This window comes from Alternaria conjuncta, assembly GCF_024043145.1.
Source record: "Alternaria conjuncta strain BMP 0040 chromosome Unknown scaffold_8, whole genome shotgun sequence".
Classification (NCBI taxonomy): Eukaryota; Fungi; Ascomycota; class Dothideomycetes; order Pleosporales; family Pleosporaceae; genus Alternaria; species Alternaria conjuncta.
The window spans coordinates 112760-137111 of NW_026250097.1; the positions used below are offsets into that span (position 1 = coordinate 112760).

The 24352-nt window shown below is 28.5% G+C and overlaps 2 protein-coding genes across 2 annotated transcripts; both read left to right on the top strand.

The window, feature by feature from the left end:
* Window positions 1–21695: 21695 nt before the first annotated feature.
* J4E85_005830 (uncharacterized protein) lies at window positions 21696–22344 on the top strand (the record flags this gene model as incomplete). Its single annotated transcript, XM_051470072.1, has 2 exons — window positions 21696–21805; window positions 21858–22344. The coding sequence occupies 2 exons, from the start codon at window positions 21696–21698 to the stop codon at window positions 22342–22344; spliced, it is 597 nt and encodes a 198-aa protein (XP_051325560.1).
* A 621-nt stretch (window positions 22345–22965) lies between these two features.
* J4E85_005831 (uncharacterized protein) lies at window positions 22966–24126 on the top strand (the record flags this gene model as incomplete). Its single annotated transcript, XM_051470073.1, has 3 exons — window positions 22966–23158; window positions 23268–23887; window positions 23941–24126. The coding sequence occupies 3 exons, from the start codon at window positions 22966–22968 to the stop codon at window positions 24124–24126; spliced, it is 999 nt and encodes a 332-aa protein (XP_051325561.1).
* Window positions 24127–24352: the final 226 nt, after the last annotated feature.

Consider the following 24352-nt stretch of genomic DNA (forward strand, 5'->3'; position numbering starts at 1 on the left):
AGCCTTCTTTACTACGCTCTTACTTATCTATTATATTATCTTACTAGTAGTTAGCTATAATATAATATTATCTTAACACCTTAATTTATAACTTTAAATAACTAGTAGTCTAGGTATTATTATAGCTATACTCTACTATTCTTAGTATCTATCTAAGCTAATAGTAGTATTACTCTTACTAATTAAGTTATTAGAAGAATTTAGATAACTAATAGATTAGGTAAAAGTCTTTATTAAGAAGCTTTTATAGATACACTTTAATCTATTATTATAATAAAAGCTATATACTAACACTAGGCGTTAGCTTCTTAAGAACCTACTTTTTAAAATAGAAGACTTATAGACTCTTATATAAGTATATACTTTACTTAAGAAAACTTATACTATAAGAGAAAGAGGTAGAAAGAAACGTATATAGAATAAGTTAGAAGAAAGTAAAGTTAATAATAGTAATAAAGAAGAGAAGAAATAGGTAATTACTTAAAGTAAAGGTTAATAGAAATATATTATTACTCTTTAGAATCTCTTAGCGCAAGCTATCTTAGTAACTAGTATTACTAGTAAGTTTAGTAATAATGCTGTAATGTTCTTTAATTTAAGAGGTTATACTTATTACTTTCTAGAGTTTTTCTATAAATAGATAGATAATATTCTTATAACTTAATATAACTAGATAGTATAGAAAGTTAATTAGCATAAAGCTAGCTATATATTTACTCTCTTTAGTTATTTCTTCTAGTTTAACTTTATCTAAATTCTTTACTCTAAGAGTAGTAGTTATATAGAGACTAAAATAGTAAAGAAAATTACTAATATTATTAATAGAATTACACTAGAATCTAATCTAGTACTATCTAAGGTTACTTATAGAGTAAAAGTATAAAGTATATAGAGAAGAAAAGTTAATTAGATATATAAGTGTTATAGAAATAGTATAGTCTTATTTTTCTACTAAGAGCTCTTAGATAACTTATAAGTTATTTATAACTATAACTATAATATAAATACTAACGTAGACCTCTTATAGCTTAGATAATAAATATACTATAAGTAGAAAGAGATATACTACTACTATAGTAAGGCTAGATAAACTTAGACTTAGAGAGACTATTAGAGTAAGTAGAACTAGTAAGCTAGTAGAGTAAGTATATATATATATAATAGAACCTTTTATTAGAGTATAAAGAGTTTAGCGTATAAAGTAGTTTAATTTTATAGAAAATTAGTAATAAATAATAATAGACTTATTTAAAGTTTATATAAACTCTAAACTAGCAAAACTTCTTATATAAGCCTTCTACCTATCTATTACTTAGATTACTACTTTTATTTTCTAGAAGTCTATAGATAATTTAAACTAACTATTTATATAAATAAGCTTATATATAAAGTAAAGAATAAGCTAGATAAAGATAAGTAGTAGTGTATAGATAGAGATATATACTAGAAAGAAGCGTATATTAGCTATATAACTATAGGCCTTAAGATTATAGATATAGAAGTAACTAATAAACTACTAAGAATAGAGAGTAGTAATAGCTAAAGCTAGAATAAGAATAAGCGTAGTCTTTATAGCTTAAACTACTAATTTAATAGCTATATAAGCGTAGACTAAAGCTCTAGTTAATAAGTAGCGTAGAGCTATCTAATAAAGGTATTACTAATATATTTTAGCTATTATAGATTAATTAATATCTAGAGTATAGATACTTACCTTAATGTATAGCACTAAGTCTAGAATATTCTTATATCTTACTATAGTCTATATAATAGTTACCTAATAGATATTTACGCTATACTAGGTATAAAAAGTAGAACTATAGCTAAAATCTATAGCTAATATATCTATAACTATATCTACTAGAAATAAGAAATTCTTATATATAGTCTAATAAGGTTACCTAAGTACTAGCTTAACCTTACTAGAATAAGTAGCTATTATAGCTACTAATATAGTTATAATTAATATAAGAATAATATAGGCCTTTTTTATTAGATTCTAGCTCTAAAAGATTTAGGCTAACTTAGCATTAGCTATAAATACCTTAGAATTACTATTATAGCTTAGTAGTAATTTATCTCTAGTCTTTTTAAAATAATATACTTAATTATAGTCTAATATTATATATTTAGTATTTAACTAACTCTATTATTTAATATTTAAATTACTCTACTTTATAATACTCTTATATATACTATTTAGATATAATAAGCTCTAATATAGATTTCTTTAGCGTAATATAATATAGTAGTAAGTAAGCTATACTATTATTACGCGTAATAGATAATAATTAGAGAGAATTAGCTTTTATATTTTTAAGAGTAGTAATACTATCTACTAAAAAACTTATAGACCTATTAGAAGCTTTCTTAGATATTACTAATCTAGCCTTAATTATTAGAGATAGTAACGCGCTATTAGAGCTTATTCTAGAGCTAACTAAGCTTTTATAGGCTACTACTACTAAAAATAAAAATAAATAGGCTATTTTAATCTATAAACTTAAGAAGTTACGTAAGTAAGAATAATTAGAGCGTACTTATTAAGATATAGTTTATCTTAGAGAATTAAAGCGTAAAATACTTATAAGTAACTACTTAGCTCTTAAAGTAGATATTACTTACTATACTTTAACTATAAGAAGTAAGCTCTAGTTAAATTTAGAAGCTCTACGCTTTAAGAACTTAGAAATATTTACTACATATAACTACTTATAGTATAACTACTAAGTACGTAATTATAAGGCTATTTTTAGAGAAGTACTCTCTACTTTTCTAATAAGTATCTAAAAGATAGACTTTACTATAAAGTTTCTTAATAAAACTACTTACTCTACTTAGAATATCTACTTCTAGAACTATATAAGGCTTAAGGCGTTTTAGATACTTATTTAAAAGAAACTTAAAGTAGTTATACTTAATATACTTAGTTCTAAGTTATTATAGCGTCTTATAGCTTATAATAAACTTAAGTAAACTAAATAGAGGCTAGATTAGAATTTTAACTTTTTTTTAGCCTACTTTAATATACTTTAGAGTAAACTAAGTAACTACTTAGAAGAGTAGCGCTATATAAACTTTATAAGTACTCTTTTTTCTAATATTTAGAAAGAACTTCTACTTTAAGACTAAGAGAACTATAATATAGTCTTTAAGCTTAATACCTTAGCTTACTACTATTAGAGTAAAATAAAGCGTACTACTACGCTTTCTAAGTATCTAGCTTATAAAGAGAAGTCTTATAGCTATTAGACCTAGAACTTTTTTTTAGAGTCTTTATAGACTTAGAAAAAAACTAAGAAGTTTAGTTTAATAAAATCTAACTTATAACTAGCTAAATTAGACTAAAATAGTCTAAAAAACTCTAGTATAGTCTATTAAAGGTATAATAAGACTAGATACTTTTAAAAAAACTATCTAAAGTCTAAAAAAAACTCTAAAAGCTTATTTAGTTAAAGATTAGAAAAAGATAGTAAATAGAGAAGCTAGAGTTCTTCTTAGCTATCTATATTACTTTAGATTTATTATTTTAGAACTTAGAACTTCTTTATAATACGCTTTACTCTAAGCTAGTAAAGCTACTAATAGTAAAAGTATTACTTAGCTAATTAGAGTCTATTAAGGCTTTAGTAGATAAAGATTTTTAGTTAAACCTTCTTTTAGCGTTACTTACTATAAAGTAAAGCTTACTAGTTTACTTTTTACCTAAGCTATTAGTAGATAAAGTAAATAGTAAAGAATTAAAAATTTATAGTACTACTATAGTAACTATAAAAGTAGTAGATTCTTATAGAAAATAAGAGACTTAGAATATTTTATATATTATTATAGAAGTTTATAAGTATTAGATATACTTAGGTCTACTCTAGATAAACGCGTATTATCTAAAGATTAGTTACTCTATATAAAGACTACTCTTTTAGAGTACTAAGTCTAAAAATAAAACTATTTATAAAAAGATTATACTAGAAAAAGCTAAGAAGTTTAAAAAGACTATACGTAATTCTATAGTAGATATATATAGCTATCTTATTACTTTAATACTTTAGTCTAGCCTAGAAGAGGCTAAAGAGAGTAGTTTACCTTTATAATATACTAAGTTTATATACCTTAGATTAGAAGATAACTTAAAAGTTCTTACTAACTATAGTTTATAAAACTTAGCTATTAACTTACTATTTAAAACTATAGCGCTCTATTAGCTATTATATAATTTCTTTAAGATAGAGTTAAAGCTCTTATATAAGTATTTAGATAAGTACTTAGTATAAAAGTAGATTAAGTATAGTAAGTCTCTAGTAAAGGCGCTTATACTCTTTACTAAGAAGAAAGATAGTAGTATATACTTATATATTAACTATAAAGGCCTTAATAAAGTTACTATTAAGAATTAGTACTTTTTACTACTTATTATAAAGTTTCTAGAAAGATTAGCTAGCGCTAAATTCTATACTAAACTTAATATAAAAGAGGCTTACTATAGAGTATATATTAAGAAAAGTAATAAGTAGAAAACTACTTTCTATATAAGATATAGTAGTTTTAAGTATACTATAATATCTTTTAGCTTTATAAACGCTTTTATATAGTTCTAGGCTTATATCTATTAAGTTCTTATAAAATTAATTAATATAACCTATATTATATACTTAGATAATATTCTTATTTTCTTTAATACTAAAGAAAAGTATAAAAGCTATATTAAGAAAGTCTTACGTAAATTATATAATATAAAGCTATTTTTAAAGCTTCTAAAGTGTAAGTAGTATATCTAGTATACTAAGTACTTTAGATACGTAGTTTTTTTTAAAAGAATATAAATTAATAAGAATAGAATTAAGATAATCTAAAAATAGCCTAAACTACGTATAGTGCGTAAGATTTAGGTATTTATTAGCTTTATAAACTACTATAGGTAGTTTATTACTAGATTCTTTTAGCTTACTTTACTATTAACTAAACTAATCTAAAAGAAGCTAAAAGTAGCTAAAAGTAGCTATACCTAGTAGAGAGAGAAAAGTTAGGCTCTTAACCTTAATAAGAAAGCTAAAAAAGCCTTTTAGAAGCTAAAAGACTCTTTTTTAAGTATTCTTATCTTAACTTACTTTAAGTAAGATAGAAAGACTAAGACTAAAGTAAACGCTTTAAGTAGTGTAATTATAGATATATTAAGCTAATATATACTAAATAGAGCTAGAGAGTACTAATAGTGTCTAGTTAACTTCTTTTTATATAAGCTTATTATAGTAGAGTATAATTATAATATATATAACTAAAAGCTACTTATAATAGTTAAGAGCCTAAAGTATTAGCGCTAATATCTAGAAAGTGTATACTTTAACCTTTAGACTAACTATTAGAATCTAAAATAGTTTATAGAGACTAAGACTCTTAACTATTAATAGATTAGATTTTATATTATACTATCTAGGTTTAATTTTAATATCTACTATAAGGTAGAGTCTACTAACTCTATAGATAGACCTTCTTACTACTTTAACTATATAGTAGAAGCTTAGAAATCTACTTAGAAGTATAATAAAGCTTTTATTTAGTTTATAAAAGATCTTATAACTAATAGTAATAAAACCTTTCTTTTAGTAGCTATAGTATAGATATACTCTACTAAGCGTACTAAAAAATAATAAGACTTTACTAAGAGTCTAAAGAGCTTTAATTAGGCTAGTAGATATACTATACTAGAGCTTTAGACTCTAAAGAAGTGTAATAAAATAAATTATACCTTTTTAGGTACTTTAGATAAGTCTAAGTTTAAAGCTAACTAGTCTAGTCTAAATAGAGCTAAAACGCGCTATTACGTAGTAAGAATACTAGTAACTACTAAAGAGAAGTTATAAGCTCTCTAAGAATATTATAATAACTCTTTAGTAAGCTATTTTAAAGTAAAATATACTCTAGAAAAGTTATAGAGGCGCTACTTTTAAAAAGATATATATAAGAATATAAAGTAATACTATAAGAATTACCTTATATATAGAAAGTCTACTTTTATAAAGTATAGGCTTTATAGCCTACTATAGCCTCTTCTAATACTTAACTACTTTTAGAAGAAAGTAATAATAGACTTTATTATAGAACTACTACCTAGTATAGTTTTTAGTATAAAGTATAATACTATATTAGTTATTATAGATAGATTAACTAAAATAGCTTATTATATACTAGTATAGGCTAACTAGAATAGTACTAACTTAGTATAGGCCTAGATACGTAAAGTTATTTAACTTTACAGCGTACTAAAGCGTATTATCTTAGATTAAAGCTCTTTAATAAACTCTAAGTATTAGAATACTTTTTTTTACTACTTTAATACTAGAAAAGTTTTTACTTTAGCTTTTTATTCTTAGACTAATAGCTAAACTAAAAAGTAAAACTAAACTTTAAAGTAGTACTTTTACTACTATTACTCTCTAGAATAAAATAATTAGGCGTACTAGATATTTATTAGAGAGTTTGCGTATAATAATAGTATATACTCTACTACTAGAATTACTCTCTTTTAGGTCTACTATAGAAAGTACTTTTATAAAGTAGATTAGTCTAATTTAGCTCTTAGTAAGAGAAAAAGCTTTATAAAAGCTAGCTTTACTAAATAAGTAATTAAACTATAGTAAGAGTACTATAGAAAGATTAAAGTAGTAAATACTTACTAGAAAAAGTATACTAATAAGTACTACGCGCTAATACTCTTTAAGGTAGAAAACTAAGTTTTAGTCTCTAACTAATATATTAGAAGTACTTACTTAAAGAAAAAGCTAGATTAGAAGTTTTTTAGACTTAAGAAGATTATAGACTAGATTAGCTTCTTAGTCTTTTAGGTTAACTTTCTAAAACTTAATAGTATTTATTTAGTATTTTATATATTACTTTTAAAGCTTTTTAACTTAAAAGATACTATTTTATACTCTAAAGTACTTAAGTAGAATACTTTAAGAGAATTTAGTAATAATATATATAAAGTAGAATGTATTATTAAAAGATAGCGTAATAAGAATAACTAATAAAAGTATCTAATTAAATAGGTTAAGTACCTAGAGAAAGAAAACTTATAGAAACTAAACTTAAATATCTTAGCTAATACGCTATAGAAGTTCTAGAATAAGAAAAGAATATAATAGTGTAGAAAATCTTTAAAAGTTTAGCCTAAGAAGTAATACTATAAATAGCTTTATAAAAAGAAAAGATAAGTTAAGTTAAGCTATAATAGGCTATTCTAGTGCAAACTAGAGTATATTTTTACCTTTTTTCTTTATATAGAGTTTTTTAGAGTATTTAATAGTATCTTAGACTAGAATAGCCTCTAATAGTCTAAAAGAGTCTAGTATAAACTATTTTACTCTAACTTTTCTTAGCGTAGAGTTATTAGTTTTTTAGGCCTTATAATTAGTTTTAAAGAATAAAATATTATACTTTAAGTAAATTTATATAGATAAATAACTTTAACTACTATAAAAAACTTTTATATTTATAGAGAAATTCTAATCTAAGTATTACTTAAGAGCTTCTAACTATACTATAATAGCTTATAATAGTCTAAAGTAGGCTAGTACTACTTAGTCTAAACTAATTCTATGTAAACTCTATTAAACTCTACTTAAATATACTAGAAAAGCTTATATTACTCTAAGATAGGCTAAAATAAGCTATAAGAAACTATTAGAGGTTATCTAAAAGTAACTTAGAGAATACTAGCTCTAAAGCGCTTAATCTTATTTTTTTTAGCTTTAATCTACTTCTTAAGCTAGCTCTTCTTAGTAGTAGCTTTATTACTTTTTAGCTAGAAAGTAAGCTTTATCTAAAGTTTTTAAATAGTATTTTATAAATTTTTAACTATAAAAATAATAGTTTACTTAGTAGACTTTAAGATAGAATACTATAAAAAAAGTTAGTATAGGCTAAAATAAACTATAAAAAGCTAAAAAAAAGTAAATAGAAGTAAAGTAGCTACTAGTAATCTATAAAGAGCTAATTAGAGCTATAAGAGTCTAAAAAAGAGTATTTTAGAACTTACTAATTACTTAAATAGTAATCTAGCGTTAAGCGCACTAGTAACTTTATTAGCTCTCTTTTTAGATATATAGAAAGTACTATTAGTAAAGCTAGTAACTATAGCTTTAGCTTTAGTTTTATTATTAAGGCGCGCACTAAACTTAGTAGTAGTATAGCTATAGAGTGCGCTAGAATAAAATTATAAGTACTTCTAATTAGAGAAGTAGTTACTACTAAAGTTAGTTAAAATAGTCTAAAATAAGCTATTATAAGCTAATCTAGCTCTTTTAGACTCTATAAAGACCTTACTAACTCTAAAGAAAATAGAAAAACTTATAAAATACTAGATTAGGCTAAAATAGGCTAATATAGATTAAAACTTACTTAATAATATTATTATAGATACTTTTATACTTTTCTACTAAGTCTATCTTTAGATAGCGTAAGTTACTACGCTTAAAGTTCTTTATAGCTAGTAGAGTAGGCGCTAAGATATTATTAGAGGCTTAAAGACGTAGAATAATAGGCTTCTTACTAGAGAGCTTCTAGTTAGTAGATAATTAGTAGATAATCTTATATATAGTTTCTAAGTTAATAAGATTTTCTAGAAGCTATATTAGTTAGTATTAGTGTAAAAAGGCCTAAAATAGGCTAAAATAAACTAAAACTACCTATTCTAGAGCTATTTACTATATATTAGCCTTATAGAAGCTAATAGAGAGTAATAGTAGCTAGAAGAGAGTAAAATAGATACTTATAGTAAAGCACTACTTATTTATAGTCTAATACTAGCTATATAAAATAGTTTAGATAATAGTATCTCTAGATAGTACGCTAGTAATCTTTTTAATTATACTAGTAAAGATAGTACACTCTTTCTTAGTCTTAAGAACTAAAAAAGTATAGCTATAGTAGTTAAATATATAAGACTTATTAAGCTTTTATAACTATAGATAACTAGTATATAGTGTATAACTAATCTTAAGAAGTCTAAGTATATAGAAGTAGCTTATAGTAATTTAATTATTACTAACTATAGTTAAGTTAAAGTAGAAAAAGCTATTAAAGCTTAAAATAAAGTAATATAAAGTATAAAAGATAGATATAAGTAGAAAAAGAGTAAATTAGTATAAAGTACGTGTTAATAGTCTTAGTTAGAGTACTAGAGACTAGTTAGTAGTAATTTAGTATAATTTGTGCTAGAAATCTCTAATTTAGACTAAACTACTTTATTATACTCTAAAATAGGCTATAATAGGTTACTTTAGACCTTTTTAGAATTCTAGAAATAATAAGTAAAAAGAGCTAATACTTACTATTATAGAGTAATTAAAGAGTAAGAAAAAAAAAAAAAATCTAACTAGCTAGAAATACCTAAAGCGCATAGGCCTACGCTAGCTCTACTAGTATAGGTAGTAGCTTTACGTACATATTTATACGTAATTTTCTAGAACTACTACTTTTTATAATAGATTTCTACCTTTCTATAGATATAATATATCTACGCTAGCTTAGAATAGGCTATTATAAACTAAAATAGCCTATTATAGGCTATAGTTACCTTATCTAGTCTATTAAATAACTTTAAAAGTAGATTAAGAGTAATCTACTCTAAAAGAGAGAATAATATTAGGTTTTAGCTCTAAAGAGTCTAGGCTAACTTAGTATTAGCTATAAATACCTTAGAATTACTATTATAGCTTAGTAGTAATTTATCTCTAGTCTTTTTAGAATAATATATCTAATTATAGTTTAATATTATATATCTAGTATTTAATTAACTCTATTATTTAATATTTTTACTTAGAGCTAATATAGCGTAAAAGGTAACTAAGAAAGTAAAGTATTAGATAAAATAAAAACACGTACTAATATATAGTCTAATTAAGAGAAAAGAAAGTAAGGCTAAGTAGTTATATATAGTTATTTTACTACTATATATAGATATTAGCCTACTTTCTACTCTCTATAGCACGCTTAGCCTTTTTATTTACTTCTTCTTAGCTTAGAGCTTTTAGTTATAGCTTACTTTTAAACCTTTCTTTCTAATAAGTAATAAATTCTATTAAATTAGTATTTAGCGTAGTAGAGCTCTATTACGTTAGCTTCTACACTTAGATAATATATTATTATATAGTGTTGCTTAAATAAAAAGCTAGCGCGTAAAGTCTTTATTTATCTATATTAGAATTCTTAAATATCTATCTTAACTAGTTATATTTTATAGAAGCTAGTTTGTATAGTTTCTATAGTAGTATAGTAGTAGTATAGTAATTAATCTAGGTAGTAAGGTATAAAAGAGAATACCTATTTACCTAAAAGAGAGTAGAGATAGTAGTAAGTAGAAAATAAGAGATATTAAAAAAACTATATAAAGTTAAAGATTTAAATAAGTTAGTGTATAAGCCTCTCTAGAAGCTACGCTAATTCTATACTATATTATAAGTACTTAGAAACTATCTACTACTAGGCTATAAGCTTATTAATAGTATTCTATATAAGAACTAATTTAGACTATAACTATCTAAAATTAGGTAATAATAACTATATCTCTAGTTATCTACGCTTTAGGTAGATTAACTAGCTGTAGCTACGTTACAAGAGCTACTAACCTCTCTATTCTCTACTAAGTAGATTACTATACTCTATAAACTACTATAACTATAGGTATTTATAACGCTATTTTATTATAGCTAGAAACTCTAGGTAGTGTTAATAGTATTTACTATAGTCTATAGACTTATCTTTTATTACTATAGTATACTATCTAGTCTAAGTACTCTAACTATTAGCTTTAGCTAACTAGAGACTATAATAGAGTATATACGCGCTACTAAATTCTATATTTAAAGCGTTTATAACGTACTTCTTACTATAGTTATATATACTTTTCTAGATAAAGCTATTATCTATATTATAGATATAAAGCTATATATAGCTATTCTTTTACAGAAATTAAGTAACCTTACACCTTAGCTTAACTAGTTAGCTAAAGGCTATAAAACTCTACTATACTTAATAATATATCTAATTTATTAATATCTATTCTAAGTATTAGATATATATATTACTATCTTGCGTATAATAGGCTATAGCCTTACTTCTACTAAAGTAGCTAGATTTAATCTCTATATAGTAGTAAAGGTCTATAATTAGCAAAGAAGTAACCTACTTATAGAAATATTATAGAGTATTATTATATAATAGCTACTAAGTTCTATAATAAAAGATAATTAAGGCTTAACTAAGGCTCTTACTACTATATAATAATTACTTATTACTATAGAAATATCTACTAATAATACTATAGGCTTTCTTAGGTCTAAGCTATAAAAGTAGAATAGAACCTATAAGAGACTTAATTTACTTTTAAGTAATATAGGTAAATAGTTAAATCTATTAGATATATATACCTAGGCTTATCTAGATACTCTAATACTTATAGCTATATAAGACTAAGTTACTAGTATTTAAATAAAAGTAATAAAAGATAAATAATTAAGTCTTATAAGAATTACGAAAGGCTATCTAGGTTTACTTTTACTAGATACTATAAATTAAACTCTACTACTATTATATTACCTCTTATTAAACTACCTCTTCTAGTTTATTATAGTTATAACAATTACTTACTACTATATTATTACTACTTCTTTACTTCTTTTTTTTAGAAATAATATTATTAATCTACTTATAGTAAGATATAGGTCTATAGATACTATTATCTACTTTATAGAGCTTTTAAACTAAGTAGATTACTATATTAGTATAGCTTTCTATATAGTTAAGTTAGTATTTATAGAAGAGTATAAAGCTACACTAATATATAATATTATTTTCTAGTTTAGACTTTCTATACGTATTCTAATAATTCTCTTTCTTCTAAGTATTACTAATATAATATAGTAACTTACATAATATACTAAGTAATCTATAGCCTCTTAGATTAGAGATTCTACTACTAGCAGCGTTACTTTATTCTTTAAGAATACTAAAGACTTTTTACATAAAGCTTATAGAGTTACTCTAGTACTTTACTATATTAGTAATTATCTATACTCTATCTTAGCTATTTCTCTTAGTTTTATATAATATAAAGCTAGTATATAAGTAATTCTTCTAAGTAAAGAAATCTATATACTTACTATAGTTATTATTATAACTAACTTTATTACTATTATTAGTTATTACCTAGCTTAGGTTTAGTACTTTATAGATAGATCTTTACGTTAGCTTATTTATAAAGCATTAGTAAGTCTATAGTATAGCTATATTATTAAGTATAAGCTAACTTTAGATATTATAGTCTTTTTTTATATAGTATATAGATATAATATAGAAAACAAAGCTAGAGAGATATATGCGTAGTGTTATTATAATAATATATTAATAGTACGTTCTTAAGCTAATTAAAAGTTCTAAACTAGCTTATAATATATTTTAGTATTTAGCTATATTACTCTAGTGCTTTATATTACGTACGTCTTTAGTATAAGTATAATTTAATACTAAGATATATAGTAATTATAAGAGACTATAAGATTCTATATTAGTACTTAACGTATCTTACTACTTCTAAGCTTTAACGTTACTTCTTTATTTTAGCTATAATATACTAAGTATTCTAAGAATTTTCTTCTTGTTTTTTTCTTTACTCTACTTACTTAATCTCTATTATTTCTATAGCTTAACCTTTTACTATATCTAATATAAATTCTATATATCTAAGAACTCTAGAAGTTATATAAGACCTATATTATATCTAACACCTTAGGTATCTACATTAGCTACCTATTCTATAGATATTAGCTCTACTTAGGTTATTAATTATAGCTAGAGTATAATAATACTAAGATAGTATATAATATAGTTACGCTTTATCTAGAAAGATAGATATTCTAACTATAAGAACGCTAGTATCTAACGCAATATACTATAATTTTAATATTTAGTTACCTTTATAGCCTCTTATAAGTAGTCTTCTAGATAAAGTTTCTTAAGTAAGTGCACGTAGCTAACATAGATTACTAGAATATACTAACTATTAACTAGATATTATACTAGCTATTCTTACTCTAATTGTTATACTACTACTACTTTACCTATTACTCTACTAATACCTATTATAACTTCTTAGTTAATGTTAAAAAGCTTATATATAAGCTAGAAAACTACTTTACTTAGAACTTTTCTATAGATTTAGCTCTACGTTATAGGTTATAGCTTTAAGTAATATTAGAATTTATTAACTCTAGTAGTAACTCTAAAACTAAGTACCTTATAAGTAAGATTACTATAGTTTTTACTTACTATATACTAGAGAAGTGTTACGCCTTACTTAATATACTTCTTAATATATTATATAATAATACGTATAAGACTAACTATATACTCTTTTATCTTTAAAATACTTAGTATAAGATTACTAAATAGTAGTAGTTAGTATCTACCTCTAATAATTAGCTATAGAAAGAGATATCTATACTAAGTCTAAAGCTTATTAGTATTACTATAATAAGAATAGTTATATAAGACCTACTTAATAACGTTAAGTTAAACACTTTTAGAGTCTATGTAGCTCTAAGTAGATAGCTACTATCTATAGATTAGGTTAAGTTAAATAGTATCTAGTAAAGAAAGTATAGAGAATTTAAAAGAATTATAGGTAATATATAATAGTAGACTAGAGTAATAACTAGAAGATTAGTTATAGGCGTAGAATAGAGATATAGGTAGTTTAAAGAAAGTAATAGCTAACCTTAGAAAAATCTTAGAACGTTTAGAGAGACTATTATATATAATAGTACACTACTAATCTAATATACTCTTTTTTATACTATTTTAATTACTACTTACCTAAGAGAGAAAAGTATAGTTTATAGTATCTAGGTACTAAATTAATAGCTTTACTTATATTTTATTATTATATAAATATATAGAGAGTCTTACACTTATTCTAAACTACTCTACTTTCTCTTTCTAGTTATCTTAACTTTAACTAGCTATTCTAATTCTATAACCTACGCTCTTAACTACTACACTTCTACTTTTAGGTAGTAAATTTTTACTATTAATAATTAAGTATTATTAATGCAATTACTATTATATTTAAATACCTATATCTCTCTAGCTTTACTTAAGATTCTTAGAACTTAAGCTTCTATTTTCTCTATATCTACTATGCTAGCATTAGAATATATAGTAAAGACTTAGAGGTATTAAGTAGTTATATTACTCTTATCTAACTCTTTCTGCGTATACTATTCTTTCTATATTAATACTATATATACGTAATAACTATTAGTATTATATATTAGAGATAATTAAGAATATACCTTAGAGCTATATCTAGTGTTAACTAATACTAAAGCGTAAACGTAGTTATTTATTAGATCTAGCTAGAGTCTAAATATATAGAACTAATTAGTTATCTTAATCTTTTTCTATATATACTCTTTTCTAGTGTCTATCTTATTTAGTGTAAAACTATAAGCTTTAGTTATATAGCTAGGTACTTATATAAGTAATATATAAGCTAATTATATTATAAAAATAAAAGTAAAGCGTATAAGATAAATCTAGTAGTTCTATAGATATATTTAAACTAGCTTGCTTATACTACTTACGTAATCTATCTACCTAAGAAATTATCTATAGTACCTAGGTATACTAGACTTTAACCTTAGCGTATAACTTTTTATTATTCTTAGTTTACTCTACTATCTATTCTAAAGTAATTTTTTAATTTATAAGAAACTTTACTATAGCTATATATATCTTCTTAGGTTATAGCTATATTAATTTAGTCTCTATCTTTATAGGTAGTATAAAGCCTAGATTTAAGAAGTACTTTATTAAAGAAGTAAAATAACTACCTAGATAGTATATTACGTTATATAAGGTATCTAGATTAGTAGTCTACTTATAGAGCTATTCTATATTATACTAACTTTTATATACTATAGCGTATAGCTATTTTCTAGAAGTTAGAAAGCTCTATCTAGTATACTACCTAACAGCTTCTTAAAGATAATATAAAAGCTTACTATACTTAGAATAGATATTTTTATAAGTATTTGTATTATAAGTATTACTTTTTCTTACGTAAGATACACCTAATATAGTCTTAAGTAGAAGGTATAATAATAGATACTAAGGTTTATAGAGGTAGCGCGTAGAATAAGTAGTTAGTATAAAAGTTCTAAGGTTAACTATCTAGATACCTTTACTATCTAGGTAGTATGCGTATAAATATATAGAGTTTATTCTTAGCTATATTAAAGTTACTTATATAAAAGAGAGTAATAGTTAACTATAGAGTAGTAAAAGCTATAAGATTATATTATCTATCTAGGTATATATAGATATAATCTTATAAACTAGAATCTTCTATATAAGATTATATAGTATAAGTACTAAGAATTCTTAACCTATATATATAGCTGCGTCTATTTAGTTCTTTAAAAAATACCTTAACTTTACTAATTTACTATAATAGCTAAAATATATTTACGTATATAAGAGATTCTCTAGATATTAGTATTTATAAGAGCACTATTAACACTACTATAATTTACCTAATATCTTTAGGTTTCTATTAATATTATTATAGCTATTCTATAGTAGTTATTACTATTAGTTATTACTTTAAAAATTACTAACTTTCTTACTATAGTATTCTATAGCTTATATAGTCTAGAATAGTATCTTACTTTTAATTACTTAAAGTAGACGTTATTTAGATATATAGAGATCTATAATATAGTATAGGTTTTATTTTATATTTTAGTAGTAAGGCCTATAATAGTTTATCTACTAACCTTAGAAGCTAGGCGTAATAAATCTATAATAACGTTATCTTCTATTTAGATTTTATATATTTAATTTTATAGATTTAGTGTTGTAAGTAATAGTATATATATATATATATATATAGAATAAGTACCTAGGTATAAGATATAAGGCTCTTACAGCCTACTTATAATTATCTAAGTAGATTATAAATAGTAAGAGGCTTAGAGCTAAGCTACTAAGCTTATATTTTCTATTCTTATTTTATATAATAAAATTTAGTAAGTATTTTATAAATGTCTAGTTTCTAGTGTAAGTAATAGTTATAGTTAAAGAGCCTATCTATAATAGGTCTTAGCTTACTCTATCTATTACACTACTATCTACTAATAGTAGCTTACTAATATCTAAGCTAGACTAGCGCTTCTATAACTCTGTATTTATCTCTTAGGTCTATCTTATTATTCTTTCTATTTATCTTACTTACTACACTTCTACTATTTAATGCTATATTATCTATCTTATTAATATCTATAGCTATATTAACACTACGCGCTTAACTAGCACTAACTCTTACTTTACCTAATATAAAAGCGTTACTATTTTCTAATTATAGCCTTATACTCTAATCTACCTTATTAATATTCTTTTTTCTATTACTATTATTCTCTTTTATATAACCTAAACTAGTTTCTCTACTACTTATTACGCTATTTAAATCTACCTTAATATATTTAGATCTTTTGTCTAGAGATAGCTTATTAATACACTTTTATTATATCTTAATCTTAAGGCTTTTAGCTAGTCTATAAGCGCTCTATAGTTATAAAATTACTTCTAAATACGTTAGGTTTTCTATATTATTCTTTACTATAACTAGAGGTACTTTAGTACTCTAGTAATAGACTATATCTAGGCTAAGAACTAAGAATAGAAGCTTATTACTTATTAGCTATAGATATTCTATTAGATTTATAAATACTATTAAAGCAGCGTTAATAATAGAGAGACTAAGTTTATTCTTAACTACTATATAGCTATTTTAGATAGATTAATATATTAGTTATAAGATAGTATACGTAACTCTATTACTTACTAGTTTATATATTATATCTATTAGTAAGTTATATACCTTACGCGAAAGTACCTATACTACCTAAAATATATTCTTTATAATAATAATTACGTAGATAGTGTCTATAAAATTACTAAGTATAAGAAGAATAGTTTAGTTATAAGAAATTATATTATAAGCGTATAGAATAAGTGCGTTTATTAGTAAGTTAGTTATAGAGTTAAAAGTATTATAATATAAAGTAATGCGTTAGAGTTAGAGTTAGTAGCTATCTAGGTATAGATACTTACTATATAATGTAATAAGCTATAGCGTGTTTTAGTAGTAACCTACTAATTATATATAAACGTTCTAGTTATAACTAGAACTACTTATTTAAGAAAAGTAAATCTATTAAGAAGCTTTCTAAGTATTATTTATAGATTACTTTAATCTACTTTTAGTAATAACTCTATAATTATAGAGGTCTATACACTATAATATATTTACTAGCTTAAACTAAGTAAAAGAGAAAATAGAGTATATATTATAAATAGTTTATTTTACTAAGCTAGAAACTTTAAAGCATTACTTATATAGTACCTAGGTAGAGAATAGACTTAGTATAGACTCTCTAGAGCTATAATAGAAATAACTAGTAGTTTCTTCTACTCTTTATATTAAATAGCCTATAGCTACACTCTTTCTATTAACTCTAATAAAGCTCTACTTATATATCTAACCTACCTATAGCTATAATAGATAATAACTCTACTTCTATACTCTAAAACTAAGGCGCTAAAGTTAAAAGCGCTCTATTTACAAAGCTTAAGTATATTCTCTAGATTATTTATTCTATAGAGTTTACGCGCGCTAATAGCGCACTATTAGTAGATAAGTTTCTATATACTTATAGGTATACTAATAGATTCTAGAAGTTAGAGAAGTAGGTAAGGTATAATATATCTAATAACTACCTATAGCTTATTCTTTTTAATATAAAGAGTAGAGATTTAAAAGAGGCTAATAAGTAGATCTATATAACTACATTAAAATAGAAAGTATAGGTTTCTTTGTTTATCTGCGTACGCGCTAGTAATATAAGTTTTATTAACTTAATCTCTAATCTATATATTAGATTACTATATAATAAAAAGAATAAAAACTATCTTATAGCTATAAATATCTTACGTAAGTTACTTATTTTAAGTTTAGTATATAGTAATCTAAGCCTATATAACACTCTCTATATAATATCTATTACTTACCTTCTAGATACGTTAACTTGTATTTAGCTATATACTTATAATAGAACTAATTATATTAATCTCTAGTTAGGTATTTACTTTAGTAGTTAGAGACTATAGATAATTTAGAATAACTATAATTTAAAGCTATTAGAAACTATATCTTACTTTATAGTATATAAATATACTATAGAGATATTCTAATATATGCGCAACACTAGAAGATAGAATTATTCTCTACTTATAAACTTTAACTTTATCTACTACTAACCTTAGCTAGCTAACTTTAAGCTTATTCTTAGAACTAAGTAAAAGAAGCTAAAGTGTTAAGTATTTATATAATATAAATATAATAGTTAGAATTACGCCTATAGAAGTAAGCTAACAAAAGTTAGTATTACTAGAACTAGAGATAATAGTAGAATTTAATCTCTTTAAGTAGTATATTATTTGTATATATAAAACTCTTCTATATTAATTACTTTTAAGTTTAACTTTCTCTTTTACTAGTTTACCTACTAGAATTATAGTACTAGAATTTCTTTGTCTAAGTTCTTTTTTATACTAGAAAAGAATATATCTATATACTTCTATACTATAATAAGTAAATATAATACTTTTAAAAATATTAATCTAAAATACTATTTTATAATAGATCTCTTTAGTTATTAGGTTAAAGAGGTCTTTAATATTATTACACAGAACTATTCTACTTAGAAGCTAGATTATTACTCTCTATAAGATAATTTATATTACTATAACTTACTAGTTATACTACCTAACTAAGTCTAGCTATTATACTAAAGGTAGACTTAGCTATAAGTATAAGAGTAGATATATAGCAAATTCTTTAGAGCTATCTTATTATAGTATACTTATACTATATCTAAACTTATTATTATACTATCTTAGAATTATTCTATAGGTAACTTTAGGTTCTATTAGTATTATTAGACTAAAGATAAATAAGATACGTTTTGTGCGTATAGATACGCGCTATACTTTCTATATAATCTACTATAAAATACACTATTAGTACTACTCTATTTTTTTATATAAAACTAAAAAGGTATATTCTATAGTCTAAGTCTTACTTTACCTAAATTCTAGCGCTTAAATACTTATTCTATTTAAAAGCTTTTTTTATTTAATATATTAGAAGATAAAGGCTATAACTTATATAGTTCTCTACTAGTAGTTCTATCTAATAATATTAGTCTAACGTATTATTAACGCAAATAGCACTAAAAGAACTTAGTAATTAATAAGAAAAAGGCGTATACTAGTAGAGTTAGCTTACTTACTAAATAACTCTATACTAGCTTTATTGCGCTAAATTATACTATTTTAAGTAGTAGTTCTTCTATCTATAAGATAGGTAGTAGCTAAAATATAATATAGAAACTTCTTACTAATTTTATAAGTATAGAAGAGTTTACGTATCTACTTAATTAAAAGTGTTAACTAGAGTATTATTAGACTATAGTATAAAAAGTATACTAAGTACTTACTAATAAGTACGTATATATAAACGCTAAAAAATAATATATAAATAATAATAAACCTTAATCTTTACTCTTCTATATTTTACGCTTATAAATAGACGTTACATAGATAAACTATAGTACTAAAGTAATTCTTAGCTAAATATTATTATAACTTTTATTAGTAGTTACCTAAGTACTCTTATAAATGTTGCGTAGTACTTACTATTAAAACTATACTACTATCTTAGTATTAATAGTAGAAAAGCACGTAAAATAGAATACATATCTTACACTATATGTGTTAAGATAAGAGGCACTTTATACTACTACCTTAATAACTAATTACAGAACGAGTGGAAGGTATAGAAGGATGCTACTTGAAGGCACCAGTGAATCGCAGACGCTCGACATCCAGCGCGCACATTGCGCAAATATTGTCAGCGAATGTATTCGCCGAGCGAACTTCGCCAGCTCTTTTCTCGCCAGATCCTCAAACAGCCTCTTCACACAACGATGCTACGCAGCCCTCGCTTCAATCTGAACGACGACACAGCACTGCTTCATCGTCAAGCATGCCTGTCGTCCCATCTGTGGGTCCACCACGCAAGTCAGCTCTGAAAACCCCATTCGCTGCCACTATGCCAATGAGCTGTTCCATCACCCGCAATGCGCCGTTCAGCACAGCTTGGCCAACATCTCGAACAGGTATCGGCGGAACTATGGCATCGACACCGATGACATCACCAGTCCCAGACATCGCTTCCACGTATTTGATCCCAGCTCGCACGCGTAGCCTCGCAGCTACGAGGCAGCAAGACCAGGCCACAAGTTCGCTCAGAACGCCTTCACACTCGCGCAACGTGAGTGGAAGCAGTATCCGTACCGTGATCCGTTCCTGAAAACCTGGCGAGGGGTAAGGGTAGATAGCTAGGTATGGATAACGTTTGGAGGGTGGGAGGTATTAGTATATGCAGAGCTAAAACATCGATATCTGGTCCTGGTGGTTACGCATGGTCTTGTTATGGCCCCTCAGTCTAGAGTTCATGGAGCCATCAGCTTCAAACTAGGTACTGCTGAAAAATTATGGTAATTACGTTAAGAACGTGGATCTCGTTGCACATCACACACTGTATCGTGTATTCTCCATTGCCGGCGTGATGGCTGCTTCATTCGCCGCGCCGAGTGGAGCCATGTCGAATGAGGAAATGATCCGCGTGTCTCACGCGTTGCGCCTCAACGCGCTTGCGCTGCACATCTGCGCAACTGCATTCTCGAGTAAAGTCCATTCATATCCTCTTGCTCTTATTGAAATCACACGTCCGATGACGTTTTGCAGATGGAGGTACTACCTTGCCCCATGAGGAACAGCAAGGCCGATGAGCTTCACATGGGGTCGAGAGCCATGTGGAGTGTCACTAGTCATTGTGCAGAGCACCCATGGTGAACTATACATTTCTACTCAGGATCGTTGAGCTAATATAGATCAGATGATATTCTTAGGTTCTTCTCGGCTATATCACTCGTCAACGCTACCAGAGGATGTGGCCACCGGTTTTCCCTTCAACCCGACTTCAGCGATCGACCGGACACATCCAGGACGATAGGGGATACGTTCATGTCATGAAAAGTAGCGCAGTCCGCGCAGCAAGATGTGGAAATTGTTCTTGCTAAGAGCCCAGTTTGAGGGTGCTTTCCCCGACCACCGCGTCGTGCATGTAACGGGCGCCACGTTCCCAACTCACCACGGACTCAACAAATATTTTAAAGACTGACCATATGCACTTCCCGTTTCCATTACTTGGGTAAATTCTCCGCATTGTCGCACCGTGCGTCACCCTCGTTTCCTTATCCCGAGTCTGCTCAATATGACTTTGGTACCAAACGGCTGCGCCAACTTCCACGTTCACTTTCACTTTGACTACAACGCTCAATCTAGGACGTCTTAGCTCAGCTAGCGTGACGTGAAATTAATTGTGTATCCGCTCGCTAGGCTGCTCTACCTTTCGTTCCCTTCTGTGCTCCTACTCCACTGTTGCGACAATACCCAGCAACGCACGTCAGCACATCAGCTTCCCACTTTACCTAAACATCTCGGCATCTTTCAACATGGCTCGTGTCAAAGTAGCACCAAAGAAGGCGTATGAAGAGCCTCGTATCGACTCAGGCGCAGCGCTCTCAGACCCTGCCGTACCCTCCGATGGACCCGCGCCGAATGGGTAAGCGTGTGTTCACAAGATACCAGACAGACCAAGCTAAGAATATCAATAGCACTCTCGTAATGCCCATCCTCCTAAAGACGGATTGGGACCTCGGTACTCCCAAGGCTCGCCTCCGTAGAAATGATCTCCAGCTGCGCCAACCGAAGGGCTTTCCCATTAAACCACTCAAGATCACACTCGACCGCGCTCGCAAAGAGGCAGCAATGAAGGCTCTAGCTAAGGATTGTGTCGATTCAGACTTTGAAGCCTACGAGGAGTTTGAAAAGGTTGGCGAGGTCAAGAAACAAATCGAGGTTGAAGGGAAAGATGATGATGAGGAAGCGGAAGATACAGCAGATGAAGAATTAGAGGGTTCCGTGTACGACAGTGCGGACGGCAGCGCGAATGACAGCGACGATTCCTACGAGCTTCCAGCTACCAGAGTTGTCACCGAGAAGTCTGCTGCGCTTGTCGACAGTCGCGGACGGACTCGAGCAGCTACAAATCGACGCAAGGCTCAAGAGGTATCTGATGCCACCTGTCAGACGAGCGTCTAAAATGAGATGGGGAGAACGCGACAGTGGACGAGAAGGAGCGCATACGAAATGATAAGCGGGCGATGAAGAAGTCAATTTGAGGCTCGAAGTCGCGTCTTGGGAAGTTCGCTGCATTGCGCGGCAGAACACGCATGTAGGCGATGTGGCTCGGATGTATCTCGGCATGTAAGCACTGGCGGACATCTTGGATGGGCTCGGCATCTTAGTAACCAATGATGTTACAGCAGGAGCAATTACCATGTCAATGTGTCTTTAGTATTGTGCGATCTGTCAAAGCATTCACTGGAATGCAATGATGAGTGTGCCTTGCAAACGCCCTGCTTGGCGCGAATAGGCCGAAATCCGGCATCAAACGCTAACCGAATGCGGATCTCAAGCTTCGCAACCACGTGTGAGCGCGTATGCGAAACCCTGGGAGAGTCCGCTGCAGCCCCTCCATTACCCACACAGCTGCCTCCCCCAACTACTTGACGAGTGCTTCGCACCCCTTCCCGCTGTTGTCTCTTACTCACTTTTAAGCCCAACCCCACCATTCCGCCAACAACCCGTGGACACTTCAAGACCATTGCGATAGGAGCGGACGGTAGCTGTATCAGCGCGCTATCTTCTGCTTCTGTCAAAATGACCGCCGAAGCCCAGAAACTGCTTCTAAAAGAATGGGCCAAGGACACCGATCATCTCGTTGATGACAACAATTCACCCAAAGCCGAGTTCGCGCGCCTGGCAAAGGCAAAGGGATGGACCGGCGGGGATACCGAATGGTGTTATCACTGGAAAGCGTGTTTTGATGAGACATACACATGGGGAGTTCGTCGTAAGTTCAGCTCGCTCCGCTTGATGCGTCTTTGATGATGCGAGGAAGTTGGAAAGGCGGTGTCGAGGAAACCATTACTAATGCATGGCATCAGATAAGTCAACAACAGCCGATACGACTGTTCACAAGAACGTGACTGCTCAAGCTGGTGGAATCGATCTCACGGACCGCATGCGAAGTCTCTCTATTGGTTCCGATACCTCGTCTTTCTCGGTCATCTCACGTACGTCGGCGAATTCTTTCGAAAGTGTGAGGTCGATCAACAGCGACCAGTCACACGAAGCTGAAGGATTTTCCACCAGTCCAAAACATCCACCGAACACAGAAGTCTCGGATAGCACCGACTTACAAAACAGTGTACTATCTCTTGATACGGTCAAGTCCCTGGAGGAGATCTCTGGGGGCGTTGAGATCCCGGACACGGCTTCAGAACACAGCGATGCTGAGTCAGAGGCTTCATCGCTAGAGTTGGACGAAAACCCAGCGTGGAGTGAATACACCAACTTCGTGCACCGCCCAGATGCGTCCTTTCAGTCAGAGTTCGAACGTCTAGCTCGCACCAAAGGTTGGGTGGGACGTATCAAACGCCAGCACCTAGTCGAGCTGCTCACTAGCGAGGTTGAGTTCTACTGGGGTGCGGACGACGTTGACAAGCTTGAATACTACCAGTTCCTATGTCAGGAGATGGGCGTCAAGCAGATCCCTTTGACTATTACCCAGGCGAAGAACGTAAGCACATCATCTATGAGCCCACACAAAAGTACGCCGCTGACAATATATAGGCGCTTCGGCCTCTCAAAGTCAACCTTTACAGCGTTATCGACCACATGCGCAATCCCGAGATCAAGGTCATCACATACAAGACTATCCGCGAGCTTCGCCAAAGCGTCCGCAAGAAGGGCACCTTTCCGAGGCAATGTGCTAAGGCTGGTGAAGGCTGCATGGCCGCTTTGCTGTCCAAGTTGTAGTTGCATTGATCTATCTGGATTTCCAAGGGTAATCAGACATGCGTGTGGCTTCTCACATCTAGGCATTTCATGGTACATCTGATTCTGGGAACAAGATGGTGCTCGCGATGGTATGCAGCCTCTCGTTGGAGTGACGACCAAACGTCATAAACTCTGCACATGGCTACCGTTCTCGTCCAATCAATCGGAATAATTTTGAAAATTCATCTCGTTCTGCAGTGACAAA